This window comes from Pelecanus crispus, chromosome 12 (assembly GCF_030463565.1).
Source record: "Pelecanus crispus isolate bPelCri1 chromosome 12, bPelCri1.pri, whole genome shotgun sequence".
NCBI lineage: Eukaryota > Metazoa > Chordata > Aves > Pelecaniformes > Pelecanidae > Pelecanus > Pelecanus crispus.
The window spans coordinates 6559709-6577745 of NC_134654.1; the positions used below are offsets into that span (position 1 = coordinate 6559709).

The 18037-nt window shown below is 57.3% G+C and overlaps 1 protein-coding gene across 1 annotated transcript; it reads right to left on the minus strand.

The window, feature by feature from the left end:
- Positions 1-6277: 6277 nt before the first annotated feature.
- LOC104037070 (apoptosis-inducing factor 3-like) lies at positions 6278-13124 on the minus strand. Its single transcript, XM_075720116.1, has 18 exons — positions 13063-13124; positions 12747-12856; positions 12543-12652; positions 12027-12071; positions 11860-11941; positions 11618-11730; positions 11095-11181; positions 10530-10621; positions 10175-10305; positions 9491-9606; positions 8965-9036; positions 8557-8620; positions 8012-8088; positions 7812-7929; positions 7560-7658; positions 7019-7094; positions 6448-6552; positions 6278-6320 (listed from the first exon to the last, which is right to left on the minus strand). The coding sequence occupies exons 1-18, from the start codon at positions 13122-13124 to the stop codon at positions 6278-6280; spliced, it is 1602 nt and encodes a 533-aa protein (XP_075576231.1).
- Positions 13125-18037: the final 4913 nt, after the last annotated feature.

The following is an 18037-nucleotide window of genomic DNA, read 5'->3' on the forward strand; positions in this document are numbered from 1 at the left end:
GTCCCCGCGGGCTGCGGGGCTGGGGCGGGGCGGCCGGGCACTGCCCGCGCCCGGTGCCTGTGAGCCGCCCGCGTCCCGCAGCCGCCGCCCGGGCTCTCCCGCCAGGCGCGGGGCCGCCGGGCGAGGCGCTGCCCGCGGGGGAGGCTGCCCGGGTACCGTCCTGTGGCCGGACCCCGCGCGGCCCCTTTAAGGGCGCAGGGGCTCCCGCCGGGCAGCGCCGCATGGCGCGGCGGCGGCAGCGCGTGGGAGTCACGTGGGCGGGACGTGGAGGCAGCCCATTGGTTCCCCGCCCCCCGGTCCGCTGCAATCAGCTGTTACTGGGGCGAAGGGCAGGAAACGTCCTTAAAGGGGCGCCGCAGCCGCCGACCCCCGCCACCCCCCCGGCTCGGCCCGCAGCAGCCAGCCGGGCCCGGGGCGGGAGCGGAAGCGCCGCGGCTGCCCGCGGGGCTGCGGTGCGGGCCCCTGGCCGGGCCGCCCCTGCCCGCTGCTCCCCTCCCTTCCCCGCGGAGGGCGCGGCCCCTTTAAAGAAGTTGTCCAGTCATCGCACGGCGCTGCCAAGTCATCGGGGTCAGCCGAGTTCCCGCGGCCCCGCCCCCCGCGGCCCCCGATTGGTCCGCGCGGCGAGCGCTCACTTCTGATTGGCCGCCGACTTAGAGCAACTTCTCGGAATCGGGGCTGTGTCACCGGCCCCGGCGCTGAAAGACGCGGGTGGCGCCGCCCGAGGGCGGGAGGGGGCGGCCCCGCGACAGCGCTGCGCCCCGCCAGGGGCCCTCCGGGAGGGCCGGGCCCTTTAAGAGCCGCCCTCCCCCCCGCCGCCTCCTTCACCCTCTTGAAAATGCCAACTCACAGCACGCGGGGCATGCCGGGAGCGCCGCGCCGCACTACACCTCCCGGCATGCCCCGCGGCGGGGCGGGCCCGGCCGTTTCCTGGGCAACCGCCGGTTGGCCGGGGGAGAGCCCAGCGCTCCCCCAGCGGGGTGGGCGGGGCAGAGCGCCTGCTTCATCTCCCCATTGGCTGAGCAGCGGGCCGTGCTGGGTCGCCATTGGCGGGAGCGAGCAGCAATCGCTGCGGGGGCGGGCGCGGCGGGGGCGGGGCGCGCATCTCCCGTGCCGGGAGGCGATTGGTCGGGGGTGGGGCCGGTGGGTGGCTGCGTCATGACTCCGCCAGCTGATCCGAGACGGGAGCCGGCGCGCGCGGCGGCGGGGGGGAGGCGGCGGCGGCGGCACCGAGCCGGGCCGGGCCGGGCCGGGCCGGGCCGGGCCGGGCCGGGCCGGGTCGCGCCGCGCCGCGCCGCGCCGCAGCGGGGCGGTGGCGCCGGGCCGCGCCGCGCCGCGCAGCGCAGGTGGGTCCGGCGGGGCCGCGCTGGGGTGGGCGTTAAGGGCAGCTGAGCCCCGAGTGGGGCCGCCGGGGGGTCGGGGGGCCCGGCAGCCCCGCCGCGCCCGGTAGTCCCGCCGGGGAAGGTCACCTTTCCCCAGGGTGGGGTGGCGGCGGGCGGCTTGGCTCGGCGCGACGCGACCCTCCCGGGGCTCCGCGGGCGCCGCCTGGGCCCGGCGGCCTCGCCCCCGGTGGCGGCGGGGCGGGGTAGCGGGGGGGGGGGGGGTGTTGGGGCCGGGGCGCGGCCCCCGCGCCGGGGGGTCCCGGTGGGACGGGCGGGGCCGTGGCCGGGGCTGTCCCGTGCCGGGCGATGGCCGCCCCGGGGGTGACCTTCACTCCGGGGACCGGGCGGGGCAGACTTTGACCCGCCGCCGCTCCCGCCATGGGCACGAACCGGAGCATCCCGGGCAGCGGAGGGGGTGGGAGGTCGGCGGGGTGCCCCGGGGGGGAGCGGAGGGACCGGCTTTACGGTGGAGCGGCGCGGGGGGGGGTCTATCTCCGGGGGGGGGAGGGGGAATTGGTTTTACCGGGAGGGGAGATTTGGGGGGAGGGGGGTGACCCGGTTAAATAGGGAGGGAGGCACCAGCTGGGGGCACAGCGGGTTTTGTTAGCTGGGCGAGCTCCCACCGGGGCCCGTCACGGTGCTGGTGGGGTCGGTCGGTACCGAGAAGGGCTGGGGGGGCCCCCCCGTTACCAGCAGGACCCCCCCGTTACCAGCAGGACCCCCCCGGTCAGCCCCTGGCGGCGGCAGGGCCGGTGGCTCGGCGGCGGGTGCTGATTCACGGGCCGGCGGGGGTGGAGCAGGGCCGGGACCCGCTCACTGGAATCCGGACCAGATGTACCCGGCACGCCAGGAATGCTCGGCATCCCCGCCAGGCCCCGCCGCCGCCGCTGCGCCCCGGCCACCGGCCCCGCACCGTGAGCCTCCCCGCAGCCCCCCGCCGCGGCACCCACCGGGACTCCCGCCTTCCCCCACCGCCCGTGGGGGCCTGGGGCCAGCCGGGATCCTGAGTGCCTTTGGGGTGACGCTGGTGGGAGGATGCTGCGGGGCAGCTGCCGTGGGGGGTGGCGGGGAGGGTTCCCCAGGGCTGTCTGTCCCCACACCAGGGCTGTCTGTCCCCCTCAGCGGGCCCGGACACCCGGGGGTTTCCCAGAACTCAATCCCCACGGCCAAAGCGTTGGGCGGTGTGGAAAAGGGTTTGGGTTTGTTTTTTTTTTTCCCCTGAGTGGAAGGGGAAGCAGCGGGGTCCCACACCAGGCCCTGGGGCTGACGTCCTCATTCTCTGACAAAATGACACAGAAAAAAGCTGCGCTCCCCGAAATTCCCCCGGCGGTGCCTTGGCAGCAGCCGCCTGACAAAGTGTCTTCCCCGGCAGGCGGCGGCTGGCCCCCGGCCAGGTGGGACCCTGCCAGCGCGGATGCCCGAGGTGAGCAGCCGGGGAATGCCTTAACCCCTACCTACGGTTGCCTCCCTGCCACGGCCACCGGTCCGTGTCGGAGCAGGTTACCTTATCTCTTATTTTCTGGCAGAAAAGGCCTTGATTTCCCTGCCTGTCGTTCGCATTTTAGGGCCGGCTGCAGGTGCCCGAGTGGATGCACCAGCTGCTTTGGGAGAGGGGAGGGAGGGGAAGAGTGGAGGTGGGAGCTGTCCCTGGATCCCCTGCGACAGGGGGGTGATCCTGTGGGATCTCTGCCCTGGGGGGAAGGCCGAGGAGGTGGATCAGGACTTGGTGCTGGGGTGGGGGAGAAGAGCAGCTCTGCCACCTGGGGTGGCTGCTGCGGCTGACAGCTCAGCTCGGCGCGGTTCGATCCTGGCTCTGATGCGTGTGTTCCCTTCCCAGGCGCTGCCCTGCCGCCCCGCTCCTGGCTAACCAGCACCAGTTCTTCAGTGGCAAGCTTTATGTCCTTCTCTAGTAGCTAAAGCTGCCAGTTGAAGAACTGTTGAATGTAGCCACTCTCTTCTCATCACCGGGACCTTGGATGTCAGCCGGACCTGTGCCCCAGGCGACCGGGATGAGCCAGTCTGCAGTGTCCTGTGGATTTGAGGGGCGAGGATGAGCCCGACCGGGATGAAGAAATCTCCTCACAGCCTCCAGACACAGCCTTGGCTGGGGGATTGCCTGGCAGCGGGGCTGTCGAGCAGGGTCCCCCCCCGCCGGTGGGGTGGCACTGAGCTGAGATGACTAGAGAAAACTGAAAGAGGCATTAAACTTTCTGTTTTGCTCAACAGTTCAGTTTTAGGAAGTTTGTTGCCCATGGGGTGCCCGGATCTGCCGGGTGGGAGGATGGTGGGGGCCGCAGACCCCGCAGGGTGCTGGGCAGGGGTGGCTGTAGCACCAGAGCTCAGCCCCTGGCCGATGCCGCGTTGCGGTCTGCGGGTGGAGGGTTGGTTCTTCAGGTCCCCTTGGTTTGTCCCAAGCAAAAGAGGTGACCCGAGGCTGGGTGTAGCTCGCAGGGCTGACCTGCTTCTGAGCTCAAGAGCAGGGTTAATCCTGCAACATGCCAGGCAGTGGGATAGAGCCAGAGAAGAGGGCCCGCTCTGCACTGACGCTGCCCTGGTGCGGGTCGGGGCTGGGTGTGGCGGGGCCGGGCTGCCGGGAGCGGGTGACTCAGGGACGAGTCACGCACAGCCCCAGACGTCTGTTCTGGAAACCGCCATCCAGCAAGGCCGGGCAGCCCTGTCTGTGACTGGCCCTGGGGCAGCGCCAGGATTCCAGGTATTTGGAGCCGGCAGCGCTGAGGGGGGCCTGGGTGAACCTTGCCAGGCTCCTCTGTGGTCCAGGGTCTTCCTTGCTGGTGGACAGAAGCAGAAGATTGCCCCGAAGGGGACTTGGAAGCTGCTCTCCAGGGATGGAGATGCCCCTGCCTTGCACTGGGTGAGAGGGGAGCTGTATAGCTCTCCTGCGGCTCAGTGCAGGGTGAAATGTCTCTGTGTGGACCCAGCAAGAGCTCCCAGGAGCCTCTGCACCCCCGGAGGTGCCTCTCCCATGGGGCTGCCGGGACCACCGCCTTCCAGGCTGCCTTGGTGGCTGGGAAGCAGAGGAGCATCTGGGTGCTGCTGCTTAGGGCCTGCCAGAAAGACCACGGCTCATCCCAGCCCCGAGGGCGGGCAGGGAGGCATGGCCCTGTGCTGAAATAAGACTGCAGAGTTCCAACTAAATCTGCCTGTCCAGGCTCCAGCCGCCCAAGGCAGGGCTGCTACCTAATTTTGGCACCCGGCATTGTGCAGAAGGTGGCCTGGTGTCCATTAAGTGGTAGAAGTGGAGCAAATCTGTTGTCCTGGGGTCTTTCCTTCTTACATAAGGTTTCTCTGCTTGGTGTGTGCTTGTTGATGGCTACAAGAAGCCGAGTTTCTTTGGGGTCATCATCAACCGGAGAGATTGAGGCTGCTGAACCCCTTTGGATTGCTCTCTGAGCAGAAAGGACCACGGATGAATACCTCCAGCTTGAGGCAGAGCTGGTCTCTTCCACTGCAGCTGCCCTGCTGCAAGTCCATATGAAATAGCTGGCGCCAGCTCAGGGCTCAACAAGTCCTGGAGTGCACTGAGGGGGCAAAAACTCGTGGGGGGGATGTGTGTGCGTGCAGGATGCACGAGGGTAAGGAGGAGCAGGTCCCGGGCCATGCTCCCCATCCCATGCATTGCATCACAGCGCTGTCAATGCTCGATATGGAGGGGAGCTGCATGCTCTGGCCACCAGCGTCTCTGCTCTTGCGTGCTTTGGTGTATGGGTAATGTTTAGATTTGCTGCTTCCTCCTGTCGTCGCGAAGGACTGACCTGCTCTGCTGAAAACCAGGTCTTTCCCTGGTAAGCTGTGGCTATTTCAGAGCAGAGAGTTGCCCTGAGCAGCAGCGCTGAGCCCCTGAGGTCAGGAAATGTAAAATGCCACCTTTAAGGTCAACTTTTCATACATGAGAAGGTGTCAGAGTGCAAGTTTGTGTATTTAACACAAAACCAGCATTGCAGTATGTCACCTGCTGAACAAACAGGCTCGGGCTCTGGCTAGCTCACATTTAATGTAAAAGCAGAGGGGTTTTAGGCTGACAAAGTAAGTGTCCTTGTGGGAACTTGCCCAGCTCTCGGGGCTTACCCTTCCTCCTGCAAAGCCCCATGTGACCGGTAAGTGCAGTGTTTCCTGTAGAAAGCACAGTCTTGCTTGCCGTTGCCTTGCAAAAAATCTAGTAACTCTTTCCTTTAGCATCGAGGCTGTGTTTTCTACAATATCCAGCTGCCTCCTCGAAGCATCCAGCACACAGGGACACGGCAGGAGAGGGGATGATGACCAGGGCTGGGGATTTCTCTGCTGGAGGCTGGCTGCTGTCAGGGGGTTGGAAGCGCTTGCTGCGGCAGCTAATGCAATATTCAAGACGGCTGTAGCAATGCCAGCAGGTGCTGCTCACTCAGAGGTCGGATGGCAGCCCTCTGTCCTTAGGGGTAGGGTATTTTGCTAGTTCCTGCATACAGACTATTTAGTTCCTAGCTGGGAGAGCAGCTTGCCTCGGTCACAGCTCCCCTTGCTGGGAAAATGCGCTTTTGCAAAGCAGAAGGTCAGCGTGACCGGTGTGCTGAATGAAAGCTCCCTGCCGACAGCCAGCGAGAGGAGCAGGAGGGGTTGGTGGATCTGCGAATGTGTGGCTGCTGCTGCCTGCTCGGACCCTCAGCTGAGCCCCAGGACATGGGCGTCCTCCTTACCCAGCCCAGATCCCCCTCTGGAAGAGAGGGGAAAGCGCTGCTTTGCCCCAGCCTGCAAGCGAGCAGCCCAGGGCTGTCTGCAAACGCAAAATGCAGGTGCTGGGTTCAGCTTTGCTAGTGATTTTATTTCTCTTGTGCCAGGATGGGAGGATATGGAGCTGTTAACACTTGGTTGACTCTGTGCCCCTCATGGCAGGGCACGTACCAAGCTTAGGTTTCTGCCGGTGAGGGTATATTGCAGATGTCGCAGGCCCTGCGAATGAGAGGTATGTCGGGGATTTGCAGTAAATCATCTTGACTTTGTGTCTCTCAGTGGGCTCAGCTGGCATGGGGAACGCAGTACAGAGCTGCCCACCAGCTTGGTTCAGGGTGTCACTTACTCTGCTTCTTCTTTAGAGATTTGTTTTCCTGAGTATAAAACTTCTGCAATCAGAGACACCATGGGGTCACTGTTCAGGCTGGCAGCTGCAGTCACGAAACCGTCCCTGAAAGGGAAAGCGGAAGAATGTGGATCTCTTCAGCGTACATAACTCAGCACAGCAGCATCCCCGTGGCACCCTGGCTGGAGGCCAGCTGTATTTTGGAGGGCTCAGGGCAGGGTGGCTGGTACTGCAGGGTGCACGGGGACTTGTGGCAGATTGCCTGGCGCTGCTGGGAGCTGGGCACCGAGCCTGGGAGCAGTGGGGCAGAGGGAGAGGAGACATGTCCCGGGCTCCCTGCCCAGCTGGTGTCTTTGTCGAAGCTCATCCTCTTCTCCTTCCCTGCCCTGCTTTGGTTTGCTCTGAAACCATCTCGCTGCTGATTCAACGGCCAGCAGCTGCCTGCAGCGTGCAGCTGTGGGAGGTGATGTGGAGCCTCTGCGGGAGCTCTGCAGGCCGTAAGGGAGAGGACCGTGCCCTGTTCCCAGGGCGCTGCCATGTCAGGGCCCAGACCAGCCACGCGTTCACTCACTTGATGTAAAAGATCAGGAACTTCTGTTGCTCCAGGCTGCCCTTCACAACAGTGTCCGTGTATCCCTTCCCGCAGCCTGCAAGAGAGAGCATCGCAGCCGGCTCTGGGAGCCCTGGTATGGCAGCTGCCACCCATCCCACCTCAGTGCCATCGCAGGTAGGGGCAGAGGGGACAGCGGCTTGCTGGGGCTGGGACAGGGCTGGGGAGCAGGCATGAAGGCGCTGGACAAGCAGAACTGACTCAGAGGTGCAAGACTGTGTCATGACCCCAAGCCTCTCCTTGGCTTGGAGAGGGAAGTTCTTCCTCTTTTGTGACCTCTAAGCCACTGGAGATCAGCAAAGAACAAAAGCTCTGGGTAACCTGCAGGCCCGGAGCTCAGAAACAGGGTTCACAAACCCACCACAGCAGCCAGTCCAAAACTTGAGCTCCTTCAGGTAAACTCTGCAACCACTGTGTGTTTACAAGCCCCAGACCCAGCTGGTGGATGAGCAGATGGGCTGAGAAGTGGTTCGGCTGTTCCCATCTCTCTGCCCCCTCCTACCTGCATAGCGGATGCTTTTCCCAAGCATCGTGGTCCAGAAGAAGGGGACAGTGTGCAACTCCTTGTCTTTCTTCAGCATATTCAATGCAGCAATGTGACCTGTGATGAACCAGCAGAGGGAATACTTTTGTTTCTCGTAGGTCCTCAAAGAAGTGCCCACTGCCTTTTGTTATCCTGCTGTCCCTTCTGCCCCATTCCCTCGATGCCCATCTCCGAGGGAAGCTGGAAAGCGAGGCAGCTGCGCTGTCTCACCATGGGCCTCGGCCACCTGTTGGTGATGGATGCTGGACTGGTCCCCGTTGAGCAGCGCTACAGGAAAGGAGACCACATCCCCCGCAGCGAAGACATTTGGGATGTTGGTTTGCATGCGCTAATGGGACAAAAAGCAATTAGTGCAATGATGAGAGGGATGGTACTGGGTGTGGACCAGGGATACTCAGCTTGGCACTTACCAGATCCACCAGGATGGCACCACTGTCATCTCTGCTGATGGAAGTGCCCTTCAGAAATGCTGAGTTGGGGAAGACCCCTGCAGAGAGAGGAGCAAGGACAAATGCAGCAAAGCTCTGCAAAGGGCAGGGAGGAAACTTGGCCTCGGCCCTACAGCAAGCACGTGTCCGTGGTGCCTGCTCAGCCTGCTTGGAGCAGAGCAGCTTGTGGCAGTGACCAGTGCTTGGGCTGGCGCTGAGTTAATCCAGGGCAATAAAACCAGAGCCCAGAACAAGGCATGCTCTGATAACACAGCGGTGGCCTACAGAGCCCAGCAAGTGTGCCAAAATCATACTGAGAGTGTAAGCAGCTCCTTTCCTCCTGCCATGGCTCATGGGCTGCTGACTTTCTCTAGGCGTTTGGGGCCAAGAGGTAGGGGTGGGTGATAACAGAGTGGGAAAGAGACTGTAGGAAATGGTGTCCTGGGAATGCACTGGGATGCTCTGGGCTTGCTGGCTGTTCTTCCCATTCCTGAAGCCACCTCTCTCTCCCACCTGGGGTCTCTTACCTATTCCCACCACTACCACATCTGCAGGTAGTTTCTCTCCACTGGCAAGAACAGCCTCTGTGACCTAGGAAGGAAGAAAGAATCATTAACAAAGACTTAAAAACTCTGTCCTAATTCCTGCAGCATCCCTGCTGCCTCATTCTTTGCTGTCTTTTTTCTTCCCCAGGTTCAGATCACCTTGTCCAGCTAACGTGTGTTGCCAGGAATGTAAGAGAAAATCATGCTGTTGTCCCTGAGATACAAACACATACTGCTGCCCTTTGAGCCCAGAGTTGTGCTCAATGAAAAGAAATGTGAGGGTCTAGACATGGGATAGGAAAGCCTAGATGTAGCCACTGGGTTACACCTCAGTTTGGGTTCTTTTCCCCCTAAAATTAGCAGTTCAGGGATCACAGTGGCATGACTGACCTTCCCATCCTTTCCTTTCAGCTCACAGACTTCTGTTTTCATGTAAAACTTCACCCCTTTATTTTGCAGCATCTGAAAAGGAAGAGGAAGCTGGTTTGAGTATTCACTAGGAAATTCCAGGCTGTACTGCTGTAAAAACAGCTGTTCCCAGCCAAAACCCAGGCAGGCAGCTTAGCTGCTGCTCCAGGCTGCGGAGAGGTTTCATTTGTGTCCCTGGCTGGTGCAGGGTGCCTGGAAGCCTGGCTTTGCTCTGCTGTCCTGGTCAGGACTGGTGTGTGAGGTGGGTCTAGGATGAAGCAGGGCTTGGGGATGAAGCTGAGCTGGGGAACGGGAAGCGTGTGTGAGGGAGGCTGGGACCAGCCATGTGTGCACAGCTCCTTCAGAAAGCTGTACGTGAGCAAGGTGGCTGGGCACGCGGGGTGATGACTCAGCGCAGGGGCTGGATTTCCTGGGCTGTTGTGGATCACAGGGCTGCTTGGATTGCATGTGTTCTCCCCCCTAGAAATTAGCACCAGGTTTTCCTAACCTTCATGGCGACACCTCCAACCTGAGGACCCAGTGCATTCTGGAAAGGGAACTCATTTTTTTCCACCACTGAGATGGCACCAGCCTTGTCTGAGAGGAAGGCAGCTATCTCCATTCCTGCAAGGGAAAGGCATGCTCAAGATAAGCCTGCTGCAAGCATGAACCTGCACCCTTCTCCTTGGAAACCTTTTCCCCTTCCAGGTGAGGAGAACAAATCTGATGTAGAGCCAGTGCTTAAGTGCTCTTCTATGCATTTCTGGGCTGAGGTATTTAGCCCCCCCTGTTCTTCATTCTCATGCGCTATGGACCCAGATATTAGGAAATGCAAAGAACAGCTCCTGGTTGTGTACAAAATAACTCCCTTTCTGTGCCTTACCCCCTCACTTTCCCACTGCTTCTGGGGAGTCCAGCTCCTCTGACGGACAGTGACCTTTTCATAAGGCACATTTCCTTCTGTCCGTGTCCAGGAACTGTTTATAGCTCTCAAAGTTTCTGGCTATCAGAGGAAAGAGTGAGTGTGCGCTGTGTAACGCATACCCCCACCAGCTACAGGGCTCTGGGGAGGAACCCAGCCAGGCAGTGAATGAACATCCCTTCCCTGAGGACCTCTACTTTAGCTGCACACGCAGCAGAAGTGGGTTTCAAGGCTGTCGCTGATGACTTGATATTGACTCCAGCCTGGTACCTATGAATGAAGCTCCTATGATCACCAGATTGTTCCCAGTTGCCAGCTCTAAGATCTTTCTAGAGTCTTCTGGGGTTTGGAGAATGCACACGTTCTGCAGGTCTGCACCTGGGACTTTGAGGGAGTTGGAGCTGAAAGAGAGAGAATCCAGATATGTATCATGATTAGAAATTAAACAGAAAGAATTGGGGGGGGGGGGGGGGAGCACAAACCCATGCAATCTCTTGGCTGTGTCATCCCATCCTGTCCTTTTATCTCAACTCCTACTACCTCCCTCTCACACGCCTCTAGAAGACCTCCAAGCCCTCTTGTCCTGTCTAAAACTTTGTGTGTGGCAAATGCTTTGTGCACTCACTGGCTGCCTGTTGCAATGAGCAGCTGGTTGTACTTCTGAGAGCACCCGTCCATGAAGTGGACCTTCTGTTTCTGGAAATCCACCGACACTGCCTGCAGAAGAAAGGAGGCAAAGATCAGACAGGTACCTCTGGTCCACTGGTGTCCTGCCACATCAACCCATTTTGCTTGCCTGTGACTGCATGCCCTATTCCTGGACACCCAGGTGAGATGAGGAATGTTGGAGTCCTCACTTCCTACAGGTCCTAGGCTTTAGGAGCACTAAGTATGACAGCACCAAATCTGGCAAGATTTGTAAGGGGTGTGCAGAAGGCTAGTTTCAAGGGCCACCCTCTTTGCATGTGACGGGCACATCCGTCCATGGGTAGCACAGATCAGTGTTACCCCCGAGGCATGCACGCCATCCCTAGCACTGGCCTTGGAGTGTTGTCCCAGAAGATAATGCGTGTACTTAGGCAGAGCCCTAATTTCTATAAATATAGCACTATGCCTGCAGGTGTGGGCATCCTCTCCCCGTGGCAGGGACAGGACCACCCACTGAGGACTGAGCTCAGCTGCTCTTGTACCTCTTTCTCTGTCCAGAGCTCTATGTCACAAGCATCGAGGAATTCAGATTTCCTCAGGTACAAGTCCTCAGCTTTCAAGTTCATTTTCTGGAAACAAAACAGAAATACGAAATAAAGCAATTCTTGCAGTCAGCAATAGTCTTGCAGTGTTTACTGGGAAATAAGTTTGCATAAGAGGTAAATTTTGCATTGGTAAATAAATCACAGCTCCCCACACTGCCCCATCCCCATCGTCTTTTTGTTCCCTCCTCAGAAAAACCCATCAACTCAAACTCTAGCGGGAAGAACTCAGTGAAAGGGGATAAAACCATTTGCTTATGGTGGACTCTGATCAAAGACTTTCTGGGAGGAAGAAGTGAGATGTTAGCTGGAAGTTATACCCCTTTTCCTTGTGGGTGCCTCAGCACTCCTGCTGCCTTGCCAGAACGGCTCACTCCATTGCTCGGCCTGGGCCTCAGGGTGGGCCACGTCCCTAATTCACACAGTGTACCCAGGCACAGTCCTGCCCTTCTCGCGTACGAACCTTGCTCAGTTTGGACTTGTCATATGGAACATGTTTCTCTTTGGTGGCCATGATGATCCTGCCAGTAAAGCCCTCTTGGCGAAGTGTCTCTGCACACACCAGGGCAGCCACACCTACAAGAGATGCTCATCTCAGCCCTCTTACATATCACTGTGGAGTAGGAGGAAGGCAGCAAGTCCTCCCTGGAGAAGAGAGTGGCAGCTCACAGCATTTGTGGGGAGGGGACAGTACAGATCACTGACCTCCCCCTAGAAGCAGCATCGTGTTCCGGTTGAGAAGGCATCGCTTGCTTGTGTCTTTCACCCTCAGGCTGCTTTCAAGATCCTACAAGAAAGTAAGTGAGAAATGTTGAAATCCTGCCAAGCCCAAAGTGCTGCTTGTGCTTAGTGACAGCAGGTAAGGTCAGTACCTTCTTTTTTGCTGTAACAAACACCTTTCCATCTTCCACTGTTACCTGCAGGGGTGAAAGGAGAGTGCATTTAAGTGCTGCATTCATGGGGTTGTGGTAGGAGCTTTCCTGGGAGGGTCTGGTCCAGTGGGCTATCTGTCTCTCATACACTGGGAGTGACTTGCAGGGATCTTGGATGTCAGATGACGCTGAGGAGCTCATGAGCTTTTCTCCTCATCCCAAGGGCACTCAGGAAGAGATGTAAATCCTTTTTTCTTTCCAAAAGAGCTGTGCTGGCGGTGATGTGCATCAGGATGTACGGCACCACATTTGATTGAAAGGAGCTTTAGGACAGGGAGTTACATGATCCCAAGAAATCATCCCATGTGTAGCTCTGTGTGACCTGGATCATGGAGCTGTGGCCAGGGCAGGATCCTTTCAGCTGGTGTTGGGAACACAGAGCTTGTGGGAGTGAATGAATGCAAGTGGTATGGAGGACATGGCCTAAGCTGGGAGGAGGAAGAGACAATAAGTCACCTTAAAGCAGGGAAGGCAGTCCAGAGAAGGGTACTCCTCGATGTCTCCAGTTTTGATGTTAAAGCAGGCACCGTGCCAGGGGCAGCGCAGCCTCTCCCCTTTGAAGACACCTGCAAAAGTGCCCCCCCCCCCCCCCCCCCCAACCGAGTGGTGAGAGCTGACCTCCCTGACATGGCTGCTTCCCCTGCCCAGTGCCAGGGTTACCTTTGCTGAGCGGGGCACCATAGTGGGGGCACTTGCTGCCCAGGGCATTGAACTCTTTCTTGTTCCTCACCAGCAGCACTGGGTAGCCGGCCACCATCACCTCCCCCAGCCTGCAGGAAAGGTGGCGAGATGGGTGCCCCAGGGAGCCACGGATTGGTGCCTCGCAGCTCCTTCAACCAACAACATGGCGGCTGCCAACATGGCAGCCACCAACATGGCGGCTGTTGCCATGGCGATGCTACCCCTGCTGTCTGCAGGACAGGCTGCAGCCTCCTCCCCGCTGGGTACTCACTTTCCATCCTCAAAGTCTACTCACTCTCCATCCCCAAAGTCAGCCTCCTTGCAGACCTCGGCGGTTACGGTGTCATCGTCGGCCATGCTGTGGGCGAGCAGAGGGAGGGGTTGGCTGCCATGGATGCTGTTGCCTGTAGGCGCTGTCTTTTGCCCCTCCCTTGGCAGATGGTCCTCCCCGCGCGCCCTTGTGCAGTCGCTGCAAAATCCCACCCCAAAATGTAGGGCCTCCACCGCTCTGGCTGGGAGTGGGTTAGCACAGCATGCTCAAGGGGTCCCAAACTCCCAGTACTGTAGGAAAAAACCCACAACTGGCAGAAAAAACCCATGCCCCCTCCTTTTTTAACTTTGTCTCCAAACCCAAAGCCCATTCTCTCTGCCCTTTTTTCCTTCAGCTTAACCCATTTTTTTGTGTTCAGCCCCTTGTCCCATTAAACTCAACTGCAGTGCGGGGTGAGCAAGCAAAAGTGATTAACGACAGCCATGTTGTAAATCAATACAATTATTTATGGCGAGGCACTGCCACCGTAGCCCGCAGCTCCCCCAAACTGGGGTCTGAAGAACCACTTCAGCCTCTCCCAAACCTCTCCACCATTTGTGCAGAGTTGTTATTAGCCCTAATTGCCATGAAAGCAGTAATTCCTGCCCAAAATGCCTTCTGGGCTAGAAAGGAGACAAAAACTTTGGTCCTTAGCACTGTCCCTGACTTAGCAATCAGCTGAGACGCTGATTAGAAATCTCCCTCTGTTTTGGAGAAAAAAAAGCAAGAAATGGAGCAGAGGAGGGTCATTCGAGGCAGGTTTCAGCGCAGAGCGTGACTTGCTCCTGCAAATCCCCACCGTGCCGCTGTCCCACTCCTGGGTCCCTTAGGAGAAGCATCGGTGGGTACTCACCCGGTCCTGCCGTGGGGGGCTCTGACGCCTGTCCCCCGAGTCAGAAAGCCACCGCCGCCACCGTCCGCAAGTTTCTCCTCCACTGAGGTGACACCCTCGCGTCTTATTGCGAGTGCTCTCCCCGCCACCAGCCCACGGCTGGGCGATGCTCTCACCAAGTTGCACAATGTCCCTGTCCATCAGCAGATGCACCTCCTGAAAGCAGCCGCCTGCCAGAGAGTTTTATCTGATTTCTGCAACTGGTCTGCACCCAGTTAAGCGTATTTTGCTTGGGTTTAAAATTGCCAAAGAATTGAGGGCGCGTAGGAATTATGGCGCAGGTGTGGTCTAAAGACTGGGTGCGTTGTGTGCAATGTGAGCAGACACTTGAGTGGATGCAGTGATACCCCCTGTGGCTTCCCATTGCCCCTTTTCCTGATGGAAAGCACTCTAGCTCAGTGCAACCTGGTTTTGCAGCACTTTGGAATGATATCACTACTTTTTATATCTTTCTATAACATTTAAAATTATTTAATGTGATCTTTTTGTAAGACAGAGCCTCTCTCTCTCCATTGATTTCAAGGAATGTGAAGCGTTCGGCACCTCTGCACATGCCCTAGGTGCCAGCTCTGCTTCTGGTTCAGTCCGCCAATGTCCAGGCATGTGGTCCCATCGTCACTTGGTCTGTGAAGGATGGCACGGAGCAGCGTGCTGCTTGCGGTACTATTTTTGCAACAGAGTGGGAGTCGCAAAAAAATGGGAGTAACGCCTACACTGTTTGTGTCTACTCCAGTTCTTATCTCTATTTCACAGTCAATATGTTTCACAACCTTAAAATATACCTCAAAATTTAGGGGGGAAAAAGTTACTAGCGGTGTGCTGCCATCATCTCCCTTGCAGAACCGGAGCTTCGCAGGGACCAGCTTTCTGCCATGCAGCATGTTCCCAAATCCAGCATTGCGGGGGGAGTAAAAATCCTTCGGTGGGCATGGCCTGGAGAAAAGGGCACCCAGAGGTGCTCAGGAAGTGCAAGCTGGTTTATTTGCAAAGCAGCTCACTTTGTCAGACCCACCAAGCCGCGAGCACACCTTCTTTCAGTGCCAGGTGCCGGGTTGCTGCCGTGTAAGGGGTGATCTTAGCCCACAGGCGATGCATGCCCATGATGGATGCAGGTGCAAGGTATTTTCTCACAGCACCAATGAGCAGCTTTTGGACTCTGCCTTCCTGGCCAGGAGCCTGAATGAGAAGCAATTTGGCTGCCGAGCGTCCCTGTTTAAACTGTCTGTAATTATTTTCCAGAAGTGCATTCCCACGTGGAGAAGCAGCAGCCATCGTGGGGGCATTCTCTGACTCAGCAGAAATCGCTGAAAAACATTGTTTATGGATGAAAGCTGCCGGGCACCAGCAAAGTGGCAGGTACAAAGGTGTGCAGCTGTGGCAGGCTTTGGGACGAGCCAGGTGGAGCTTGGTCCTGTGCGGTGGCGTTTGCACTGCGGGGCTGAGCAGCTGATTCGGCTGCTGGATGCCGATGGATGCTGCTGGATGCAGCCGAGCAAAGGGATAAAGGCAAAACAAAATGCCCATCTCCGATGGGGGCAAAGATGATGGCAAAGGATAGAAAATTGAAAAGGGCGCTGGATATAAGAGGGAAGTTTTGGGTTAGCTGCAGGGTTGCTGTGTTACTGCGTCTCTGAGAGCCAGCACCTAGGAACACACAATACGCCCTTGAGGTATTTGGGCAAGGGGATGGTACTAGAGGCAGATTTTTGGGAAGATGCTCTGTAAGCATCTTTTGGTCCTTTGTCAGGTAACCCAGAGGTAGATACTTAGAGTGGTTAAGACCTTTGCTTGTGACACCCAGCAGGATTAAACATAGGAAGGAAGAGAGCAAAAAGGAAGCGGTGCCCTCAAATGCGAACAGAGCCCAGGCAGGCATCAGAAATCTCTGCCCAGACCTGCCACCCGCATCGGTGCTGACTCACACGAGCTGCTGAGCTGCCCTCATATTTTATTAGGTATCTTCGCTTTTGCTGTGTCTCTCCAGTAAGGTCAGCACTCTGGAAAATTCAGATTTAGAGGCAAAGATTTAATGGGGGTAGCTCTCCTCCCTTCAAGTACCTGCTACCATCAGCTGGTGTAGCACATTTTCTCATGCCACAGTGCAGCCGTGGCTGTGTGGATGTATCCTTGTCCCACCTTTGCTTGCCCCCAGCTTGCTCAGGTCAGAGTCCTTCCCTGCCCTCGCAGACTTGCCGATTTTAACCGAGCGTCACCCACAGAGTCGAATGTTATTGAAGACTGTTCAGGCGCAGGAAGAGGAAGCGAGGTGAAAACTGCAGCAGAGCTAAAATGATTAATGGGACACCGCTCTCAGAACAGCTTGGTTTGTGATATTAATAACGAGAGAATTCAGGAGGGAACCTAACCTGTTCCAAGCTGCGGAGCCGGCAGCAGCAGGAGACGCAGTTAGGAAGCTCCTGTGCTCATATTTGTAACGCAGGAGGAATCAAGCGGGCTCAGCAACGTGTGATGCTGCATGGAGCGAGTGTAGGGGCTGAGACATGCTTCCACCCTGCAGGGCTCATTCTGAACCGGTCTGAATTGCAAAGAAAGCGTGCAGTCATAAATACATCATGATGTATCCAGAAAGCACATAGATGTCCATCAAAAATTACTTAAGCTTGAGAATGGTGAGCTAAACAGGGAAAATAATGTTTATCCCACAGGGGAAGAAGACATGGAAAAGGAAATACTTAGTGGGAATTAATTTGCTTACAGGGTAAGAATAATTCTATGTGCTGTTTCACATTTTCTTCCTAAGCATTCATGTCTGGCGATGGTGAGAGATGGGATACAGGCTGGGTGGACACCTGGCCCCACGTTTCGCTGTTCACCACAAGGAAAGAAGGAACCCGAAACCTTACTAATAGCAGCAGATAAACAATTCAGAAAGTAGACAAATTTGGGGCATACCAGCTACTGAAAGCAGAGGGAAAATATAAGACTGCCCATGCTGCTGTGCTTGAAGGGGTTTTGCCAGTCAATCAGTCTGTCGATGGAATTTCTTTTTTTATCCCATGGCGTACCTGGGCAGACGGGGTGAGAAGGAAAGAGCACATCCTTTGCGCAACCAAACCATGGCAGCCGGTCCAGCCCAAGGCCTTGAGAGACGGCTGAGCCCGCAGCATCCTTAGGGATGCTGTACTGTTGTCACAGGTTTCTCCTACGGGTCCCTTGTGCCAAATCCTTAGAAAAAAAGACTTCCAGTCCTGGGAAAAAGGAAGAAGGCCAAAAGCAAGAGCACCCAGAGCAACCTGCCATGGAGTTGTTTATCATGTGGGCAAAGCAGGCTCTGCCTGGGTGGCTCTGGCTCTCGTGTGAGGGGGGCATTCCTGCACGCCAGGCTGCAGCACGCATCCCGGCGCTATGAAGCTCCCAGGAGACACTGCATTATTCAAGGAACGATCTCAGGAAGGATGACTAACCTGGCGGCAGAACACCTGCGAGGTGGAGGGAAGGGAAGAGTCTTCCCCTCGTGAGGTCAAGCTTGAAGGCTTGAGCAGGGTGAATGGATGGGCTGCGGTGCAAAGCCAGATGATTTCCTCTGCCGGACAAGATCAAATCCTGAGGTCAGTGGTTAAGTGATGCACACTTTGGCGTTTCTTGCATTAAATCCTGGAGCTCTGTGCGTGCATGTGTGTGAAACAGAGCTAAGGGCTGGGGAAAACAGTAGTGAAAACTCTCTGCGCTGTCAGTGCCAGCAGAAACCCTTCAGCTCCTCTCGCTCGCGGAGACTGATGTTCCTTTCTCCTGTGGCTACGGCAAGTATATCCCTAGTTCCACCTGGAGAATACCCAGCTTCCACATCAGGAAGGTGTTTCTGGCTGGAAGGGGTAGATGCTCAAGTTTGCACTGATTTCAGCTTTCTTCACAGCTACCTCTGCAACGCCCGGGCACGCTTTGCCATACACAGCATGCATTTTGCACAGTAGATTCTTTCATAACTATGGAGTTCCAGACTTTCTGAATGAAAATGTGGATATACAGAATAAAGCTTTCCTACATGGTCTGACTTCCTATGGCCTAGCAGATAGAGCAGTGACACACTTCAGATAGGGATGAAGACGA